We start from the raw sequence: 10,066 nt of genomic DNA, 5'->3' as shown, positions 1-10,066 counted from the left end.
CTTACAATCTCCAACAGAAGCCATGACCCGAATCGACTGGAACATGACCAAAATTAAGTTGAAGACTCCAAGACGGTCCAGCTCTAGGGTCATACTCAGGTTCACTCCTAAGTAACCAGTGAGGGTGACAAAGGACCCTCCTTGCACGTCAATAATTTTTCATTCCCTTCCATCTACAACTTGGCTTTGTTCTGACAACCACTAGGACGACCTCTTTTTTTAGGAATTTCCCAACAACAACCGGAACCTCCACCTAGATAAGATAAGCAATCTCCTTGATACTCTGATCCAATCTTCATCACCCAAACACCCAAAGAGGCCGCCTCAAGAACTCCAAAGTCGAAGCAAGAGCCAAGATCGAATATCCACTCTCGGCACAAACCCTACGCGCATGGTCCCCAAGCCCGACGCCGGAGCGACCTAGCTATTCGCAGCCGAAAAACCTTAAGGCCTATGTTGCACTGCATGAAACCTCGGGTTGCGATGAGTGCTCTAAGAAAACGGGAGCTTTCAAAACCTCTATATGTTTTTAAGGTCTCTGATGTATTAATGATATGTATTTGATTTCATGAACGAAAATTTAGAGTACGCATACAAGATAAAAGTCTTGAGAAACATTAGAGGGGAATATTGGTTAAGAGATGTGGCTAAAAGAAAATAGTTTCATGACTATGACTATATATATATATATATAACTTTCCAAGTGCATATGTTGGAACAATGTGGTTTAGACTTGAACATTTTGGAATCCCACGTCTGAAAAGTGGAGAGTCATCCTTGAGTTATAAGATATGACACCACACACACTAATGTCGAGACCTTTTGTGTTAAAACCCTATACCCGTTTCTTGTCCGAGTAGCTAAATTGGGGACAATATTGGCATTTTTGGACTCGTGTGTGTGGGAACCTCTGGGCCTGTCGGCCGCTTCTGCAAAACTATTGGTATCAGAGCCCAAGTGACGTTTTGGACTTGGTGTCTCATACGATCGAGTTACAATTTGGTGGAGCTCCCGTTTGGATATTGGGATCACAAGATTTGGAATTAATTGCTTGTGGTCACGGTTGAGCTATTGAGACTTGGATCATGAGATTTAAAGATGGCTCAATTCACTTCAGTTGGAGATTGTTGGAAAAGTGTGGTTTAGATTAAAGCCCCTTTAGAATCCCACATCTAAAAGGTGGAGAGTCATCATTGAGTTATAAGGAATGGTACCACACACACTAATGTCGATACCTTTTGCGTTAAAACTCTATACCCGTTTCTCGTCTGGGTGGCTAAACTGATGACAGTATATATCGACATTTCTAGACCCGTATATGTGAGACCCTCAGGACCCGTCGACCACTTCCGCATAACAACATTGTCATATATGTTCCTCCTACACACACTCAAGGTGAGCCATTTTGCTTACATTTTTTGGGGTAAATAATATATGAAGTTAACAGAGAAATTTCCTCGATCAAATGTCGCTCTTGGCAGAAAATATTACTGCCAATGGAAGTCATATAAGTTAGGGAGCCCTTTTAGTGAGGACTTTTAAGTTGAGGACTAGTTGAAGACTTTTCGGTCTATATGAGTAGATCATTTCTATAAATTTTCAGCCAAATTGGTGTTCATTAAAATACCAAACTAGATCAAATTAATGGATGAACCAAATCTGTTAAATATGAACAGTTCAAGTTCATAATTGATAAATCATACTTATGAATGTCTTAACAATTTTCAATATAACTGAAAATTTAGAGAAATGATCTACTCATAAATACCTATAAACTAAACGGTCAAGATGTGTATATAAAATCAAAAGGTGAAATAAATCGAAAAATCTTTAAATTAAGAGTCTTCGTTAGAAGGACTTCCATATAAGTTAAATTAAGACATAAAGCCATAAACTATATATCATTGGATCCAAAACCTGGCATAGGATTCTTGGTCGTGAATTTCTGGTGTGACCCAAAAGGCAATTTGGTTGGACTCTTTCTTTGTTTAATCCCTGTCACCTATATATATACTACGCACCAATATCCTCACTGCATATAATTCATTCGATCTGGAGCCACATGACATGATCACGTACAGTCTCACAGAGCTGGGCACATCTTTATACCGAACCGTCCCCATCCATGCATTTTTCTCTGACCCTCTAACTCTCAAGTGATTCAGTATCAGATCACCAGATCACCAGATCACCAAAAAGGCTTTGCTTCTTTGTTTGATGAAGTGTTAATCATAACCTATAAGTTTTAGCAACAAATGAGACAAAAGGTTTGTCTTTATAAATGGAACTAAATTTGCCGACCATTAAAATTTGGTGGTCATGATGACCAACCAATTAATCATCTCTCTCTCTCTTCTCTCCCTGTCTTTTCTCTTTCTTTCTCTCTCTCGCAGTATTTGATTAGTTGGTCATCATGATCACTAAATTTTGATGGTTAGCAAATTTGGTTCCTTTATAAATCGATTGGCTTTTGGGGAGCCATAGATAAAGGGTTCATAACCCGGCCATGATTGCCTTACGCACATTTTATATGTGCCCTCGCTCGCTTATTATATCTCTTTCTGTCAACAATTATAACGAGTAATATTCTTTTTTCCTTTTTTTTATATTTTATTTTGATTGAATTATAACGAGTAATATTGATCAGCTGGTTGTTATACCAGTCTCCTTAAGTGATCTTTATTTATATAATTAGCAGTAAGTATACGCAGATATAGGTAGGCCATATTGTTATTCACTTGAAGTACAGAATTAGGGTCACGCGGAGACTGGAAAGCTAATCGGAGTGACAAGGTTGACATTGACGATGCCGATGCCGACGGTTCCGTTTGATGTTAAGTTCGACGTGAGAGTTCCGGTTGAAGACAGAGTGGAGTTGCACCTCGCAAGTGGTGTGGTAACCACAACACGGCAGCTGGATACTAATTGAGCGACTGTATATTGCAGAGTGTTCAAAACGATTGTGAACTGTCCGGCCAAGTTGGTAATCACAGTCGAAACCAAAGTACATATGCATGTAAAAGAGAGATCAGCATAACAATGTCAATATATATTTTACAAGATTTGGATATTTCTAGCCTGATGATCAATCAACATGCATAAATCGTCAGTACTGGCTTATGTTGTTGCATTAATTGGTAAGTGATCATCTTACATCGGAATGGTGGGCTTGTAATATTGACGCCACCTGAACTGACAGTGGCATTGCCGTTGGCAGTGCAATAGACGGTGCCTTGGACTTGGATTAGATTAAGAAAACTGCCGATGAGAGTTCCCTGAGTTACTGGAACAACCACTGCAACTGCAGCAAACAACAGGCATATTGGAGGGCGCCATTGATCAAGATTCAAAGTACGAACTTCTGCTGAAATATTGTTCTTGCTCGATATATTAGAAGTTAACTGATGTCTTGATGATTGCTGTGTGCGAAGTAACCAATTTATAGGGAAGCCTGGCCTGCAAGCTAGCTCCAGGGAGGTCAATCAAGTACGTACGTTGCCGCAAATTTTCTTGATTAAATTGACAGAAACCTAAAAATGACTAGTTGCTCAGAATTTCAGTACCAGTAGACACTATATATTTGGCGCATTGGGCTAGACCTAGATATCTAGATATAAATGGAATGTTTGATTTTTCACTTTAAACCTCCCAAAAATGTGTCATTCATTCATGATCTTGTTCCAATATTTCAAAATGGGTAGTCCATGTAAAAGGCAGTTTTAAACTGTAAGAGTATATATGAATACGTACAATATGGAATCATCGAGCTAGGCTTCAAAGAATGAAGGCTCTAGCTATATATTGAATGTTAATAAGTTGAATGGTGATTGGTGAACAACAGTTTTAGATTAGTGGTTCAATCTTGTTGCTACTTGCTAGTCAACCTTAAATAATTAGATCTCAACGTGTTTCTGATAATTAAAAGATTAGGCGGGAGCATCTTCCTATATTGCCCAACTCTACAGCATAAAATGGTCATAATTTCATCGGTCATAATTTGTAACTTGTGATTCTAGATGTAGTCGGCAAATATATATCTAAGTAAAACAAGCATACTTTTTACGTACACATGCACTTACTTTCGAAGAAGTGAAAAAAAAAAACTAAAAGAACTGTGATCCATATATTCATGAGTTCGGATGAAACAACATGCACTGTGACTATTAACTACTTGCTGTAAAATCTGTATTCCAAAATCTCCAGTTACATTAACTATACATGGAAGAAATAGTTGAAAATGTATGTATACTACGTAGTGCATAACCTTAATCAATTATCTCCAAAAGTAACAGGTAAATTGTTTAAAATTGGGTTATACGATGAAATTGAAGCCGGATATACCAATATTGATGGTCGGGAATGAGCCAAAGGTGGTGTTTCCAAGTGATATCAAGGTGGATGTAAGACTTCCGGTTGGAGGGACTGAGGGAGGGTGACTTTCCAACTTCCGAGTGGTCTTGTAACCACAACACGATATGCCATGATTGCCATCAATATTTGACGTTCTGTAAAGAAGGAAATGTCTAACACGAATGAAAACGTCCCCCGTTGGAATTGGTTTTCACAGTTCCAGTCACAACACCATTTCCCGCTCCGCAACGTAGTTGGACTTTTCCATCTATTTATTTGCATATGATTTTCAAACAAATCCAGCATGCATGTTAATTATAGGAAAATGATTAACAATAAATAGTGATCTATTAGTAATCAACTTACTTGGAAATGCTGGTGCAGGAGTGGTGCCGTTGGTCCCGACACTGGCACGGCCATTGGCACTGCAATAGACCATGAATGCCTTGGATGCGAAAGACACCAAGAAGAGGCTCGATGAGGCCTCCAGTGGTTTGCCCTAGAGCTACCGGAACACCTACTGCCACTGCAGCAACCAAGAGGCACACAAACAACATATTGTCCTTTTGGAGGGCGCCATTGATCAAGAATGCAAGTACCTAAATATTACTCTTGCTGGCTATAGAGTAATTAGTGCTGCAAGTAAACTACTGAAGAGTTGATGATGAGTATTGTAGTGTGCAAGTAACCAATTTATAGGGATCCAACTCCAAGAGGACAGGTTGCTGCTTATTATTCTAGGGATGAACTAGACAGTTGTTTGGGCAAGAGCGCATTGTGACTTAATTGTCTCACACAATGTTGATTGTTTACAACATTACATTACTTAATTCCACTGAATAAGCTTAGTTGATTTAGTCATTAAGTAGTTGTGAGAGTTTACCGAGTCTTAATTTAGGGGTATCCCTATTAACCAATGTTTAAACTCTCTGATCTAGTTTGTAAACTACAACTTAATCTCTCTTTTCTACTCTTCCCCTCTTCCCCTCTTCCTTCATCTCCTTTTTCCATTTCAAATTAGTCACCGGGTTTCTTAATCTCCATTCAATTGCAGCATCTCTTTGCTGATAACAACATATGGTCTCGAGCTCATGTTTTTAGTATTTTTTTGTATTAAAATACATAAAGTATTAATTATTTGCCGTGTTTAAGCCGTATCGTATCTTAGATTTTTTAAATTTGCCGTATCGGCGTGTCGCGCTGTGCCATGTCACTGTGTCAGTGTCCGTGTCCGTGCAACATAGGGTCAAACTCTTTCTATATCGAATTCGAAGCGAAGTGTCATGCTATTATTACTTAATATTCATATTTCATAAAGAGCGATTCATAACCTTTCAAACACAACCAATACCTATTCAAACCCCCTTTACTTGTTAACTAACATCCTCACTTTTTTTTTATGAGTTATTGAATTCAACTCGAGTGCCAAGAGTGTTGGATCTAAATTTTCTACGCCCTGAGCAGTTTGAGGCCTGATGCGTAATGGACAAAAATATGATGCTTGGGGGTTAGCAGATCTTCCGAATGGGCATATATAGCACAATTGGTGTAAAATCAAGGATGCAATCAATTAATTTATTTCAGTCATTAACTATTTTCATATGTTAAGGGTATAATAGGTATTAAGCCAGATGTAGTTATTTTAAGATAGTATAAAAGTATTCTCTTTGTAATATTATATCCAAGTCTGTAAATGAACAAAGTCTTTCTAGTTTTCTCTGATTTTCTTCTTGCCTTCTTCTTTCTTCATTCTTATACAATAGCTCAACTTTCATGGTATTAGAGCCTGGTTATGATCCAGGGACCTGTGGGTTATGGGCCCATAACAAAGGCTAGTATTACTGAGCTTACAGAAGAGTATAACGAATGGAGGAAAAATGACTCTGCTTTGATTACTTTACTTGCTGCTACTATGTCATCTAATGCTCTTTCATTCATTTTTGGGAGTAGATCATCAAAAGAAGTATGGCTTTTGCTTGAGGAGAGATATGGTAAACTTCCGAAATACAAAGCTTATGAGCTCAAGATCTCTATGCAGCAAATTCAGAAAGGTAATGATAGTATTGATAAGTATATGGAACGGTTTAAAACTATAAGGGATCGACTTTCTGTGGCTGGAGTTTTTATTTCTAATGAAGACATAACAGACTTAGTTCGTCATGGTTTGCCCTCTGAATATGCTACCATGAAAACTAGAGAAAATTAGATAAAAACCCAAAATACTAGACCTCTTTTAAGATAAACCCATACATATTTTTCTTTTATTACACCCACTCCACATAAGCAAACATACCATATAGAGCAAATGTCTATAATTAATAGTTTTCTTCATTTTTCAGTTTCTCTAATTTGCCCTTCAGACAGTAGAAAGCTAAATTTAGTATATTTCTCAATTTTAGCATCAATTTGAAACTCAAATACTAGCTAAAATTTAGTTGGAGTTAACTTTGTCATAATCAATTACATTCTTTAATTTCTTACCTTGTTATTACAAACTTGAGTGTATATATATATATGTTATATACAGAAGTATGTCATTTGTAATATGATTATACTTTTCATTCCTAAGCTCACATTTAGTGTCTCTCTACATAGTCGAAAAATATCTAATTGCAAGGTACACGTTCTTATTCTTTGATTAATTTTTCTTCTTTTTAGGTACATTATTAAATCATTTCTCATCCTAATCGAGAGAACATTTTACACTCTACTACTTATGTTTCTAATGTACCTATTAAGTAAACCCTATTAAGTAAAGCATAATATGATAATATACCTAAAAAGAAGAAACCCAAAATTGGGTTTACACCCTCTTTTATTGATTGCTGAATATGAGATTGAACAAACTGTGAAGTCCATTCTTGAGAGGTCAAAGACTGAGATGGTGGTACATGGTGATAGTTTCAGAAGTGGAAATTTTGTATTACAAGGAACTCGATCCAATTTGGTGGTGTTGGTCTCCCAAAAGGCATGTATGATGCATCTGGTTCTTCATATTCTAGCTCCACTGCTCAGGCTGGTCATGCACCTTCTTCTTCTGCTATGAATGGAAATGCATATAGACCTCCAGCTAGTTCCGGTTCTGAAAATGGCTATGTTCCTACATCTACAACAATGGTTGCCAACACAGGATTTGTGAACTCTTCCATTGTGCCTCATTTTGATATTAATTCTACATTGCAACCCCTTCGCCATCAGCAAGTGGTTACTCAAATGGGAGTATCTCCTCATGCAAACTTCATGTCTCAGGCTGCTAGCTATGTTAAGGCATTCAATACAATGGATAGTAATGGTTCTCTCTCACCCTCCACCAATTCTGGGCCACGAATGCAAAGCAATGAGCCTTCAACTACTCCGAATTACTCTTTTAGCCCTTCTTCATCAGGTTCTATGTCTATTCACCCTCACACTAATGGTATCTCTCTAGCAAATGAGAGTTTCTTTAGCCAGAAAAATCGATCTAGTATTGTTGTGTGCTATTTTTGTGGCAAACGAGGACATTGTGCGTATCATTGTGGTTATAGGAAATCTCAGCTTCTAAACTTTCTATCAGGAATTCATTCATTGAGTGCCAAATTTGCAAGAGGAAAGGGGATTCTGCTAAAAGCTGTTACTACATACAACCTCGAGTTATGGCTAATTCATTCTCTTCTCCACCAGGCCTATGGAACTCCTTATCATATGTAAATACTTCTCAGTATTTGCCTCTCATTCCTCCGGGTTAAAGTGCTTGGTCTACAATCTTCATCACAGTGCCTCATTTCCTTCTTGGTTACATATGATGTTACTGCTGCAAACACATGTTTGGGTAAACATATCTAAACATATGTTTGAGGGGGGATGTTAAGGGTATAATAGGTATTAGGCCAGATGTAGTTATTTTAAGATAGTATAAAAGCATTCTCTCTGTAATATTCTATCCAAGTCTCTAAATGAACAAAATCTTTCTAGTTTTCTCTGATTTTCTTCTTGCCTTCTTCTTTCTTCATTTTTATACAATAGCTCAACTTTCATCATAGATATGTATTTTTTTTAAACAGTTAGAAACTTGATGCCATTTACCTACTAAACCAAGGTCGGGGCAAGAATTGCCCAAGGAAAAGAGAAAACAGTGCTTAAACTCGATCGTTAGATAGACGTAGTACACACCATCCATATATATTAAAATGAAACAACATGCACTATGTATGATTATTCACTGCAAAGAAGAATAATTAACGAGATTATTAATCAACGTTGCCTTTATTAATTACTTGTTGTAAAAATGTAAATTCTCAATTTCCAGTTGCATTAACTGTACGTGGAAGACAAATAGTTGAAAGAACTATACATATCCCAAGTACTACGTAAGGATGCTAGTGCATAACCTTAACGAATTATTTCCATAAAATGTAAATACGTAGATAGGCCATATCATTAATGGATTAATTGATACGTTTACGCGGAGACACTGAACACCCCGGTGCCGATGTTGCTGGTGGGCAAGGAGGGAACAATGGTGCTTCCGATAGATGTCAAGGCCGATGTAAGAGTTCCGGTGGAAGGGAGGGAGACGTTGCATTTGGCAAGTGGTGTTGTAACCACAACACGGCATCCGGACAATATTTGAGGTAGTGTATAGAAGGATACGTCTAACAAGATTGAAAACGTTCCGTCGGCGCGGGTTTGCACAGTTCCTAACACAATGTCATTTGCTCCGCAACGTAGTTGGACCGTAGCATCTGTTTGCATACAATAATAAATCAAGCATGGAAAAATAAAAAAGAATAATTTCACATTCTTTATTCGTAATCCACACTTACTCTTTCATTTTCGGTTGGACAAAATTTAAGTTACTGAAAAATAAGTGTGGATTGTAAAATTGAGAGTGTGAATTTTGCTTCCACACAACATGTTCAAATAAAAAAAACCAACTCAAAGTGATTTTTATGTTCACGCATCATATAGAATCATCAGGCTAGCTAATCAATTGATTAATAATTAATCAATAGTTGTCTATTAGTAATCAACTTACTTGAAAATGGAGGGGTAAGAATGGCGCCGTTGGTCCCGACACTGGCAGTGCCATTGAGACTGCAAAAGAGCAAGCCTTGGATGCGATAGACACCAGCAATAGGCCCGATCGTGATGATCTGCCCTTGAGCTATCGGAACAGCTACTGCCAGCGCAGCAACCAAGAGGCACACAAACAACATTGTCCTTTTGGAGGGCGCCATTGATCGAGAATGCAAGTATCTAAATATTGCTCTTGCTATAGCTAGGTTAATTATACTGCAAGTAAACTGATGAGTTGGTGATGAGTATTGCAGTGTGCAAGCAACCAATTTATAGGGCTCCAAGAAGACAAGTTGCTGCTTATTTTAGGCATTTAAATTGTCGAGCAACGCTAAACTAGGCAAGTTGAGCAAGCGCCCATGCTGCTTGTGGCCAAATTGGCTCACAAAGATACAAGGAGAGATAACAAAGATATATCAATGGTTTCTTCACTTTAGTTTGGTTTCTTCACTTTAGTTTTGCCATTGTGCATATAGTTGTTCAATGATTCATATAGTGTTCAAAAAGTTCAACGGGTCCATAACTCCATAAAAATATTGATTTCAAATCTTTGGATTTGTGGAACAAGGAAGGGACACTTTCAGAAACGAAATGTTTGAGAGAGAGAGAGAGAGAGAGAGAGAGAGAGAGAGAGAGAGAGAGAGAAGTAACGTACGTACGT

The 10,066-nt window shown here is 37.7% G+C and overlaps 1 protein-coding gene across 1 annotated transcript; it reads right to left on the bottom strand.

Annotated features, from left to right (window-relative positions):
* Nucleotides 1–8,787: 8,787 nt before the first annotated feature.
* On the bottom strand, nt 8,788–9,566 carry LOC101295041 (phylloplanin-like). The gene is made up of 2 exons (XM_004298089.1): nt 9,365–9,566; nt 8,788–9,071 (listed from the first exon to the last, which is right to left on the bottom strand). Exons 1-2 carry the CDS (start codon nt 9,564–9,566, stop codon nt 8,788–8,790), a joined length of 486 nt encoding a protein of 161 aa, XP_004298137.1.
* Between the last annotated feature and the right edge of the window lie 500 nt (nt 9,567–10,066).

This window comes from Fragaria vesca, linkage group LG4 (assembly GCF_000184155.1).
Source record: "Fragaria vesca subsp. vesca linkage group LG4, FraVesHawaii_1.0, whole genome shotgun sequence".
NCBI classification, from domain to species: Eukaryota; Viridiplantae; Streptophyta; class Magnoliopsida; order Rosales; family Rosaceae; genus Fragaria; species Fragaria vesca.
This window is presented reverse-complemented; position numbering and strand designations above follow the sequence as displayed.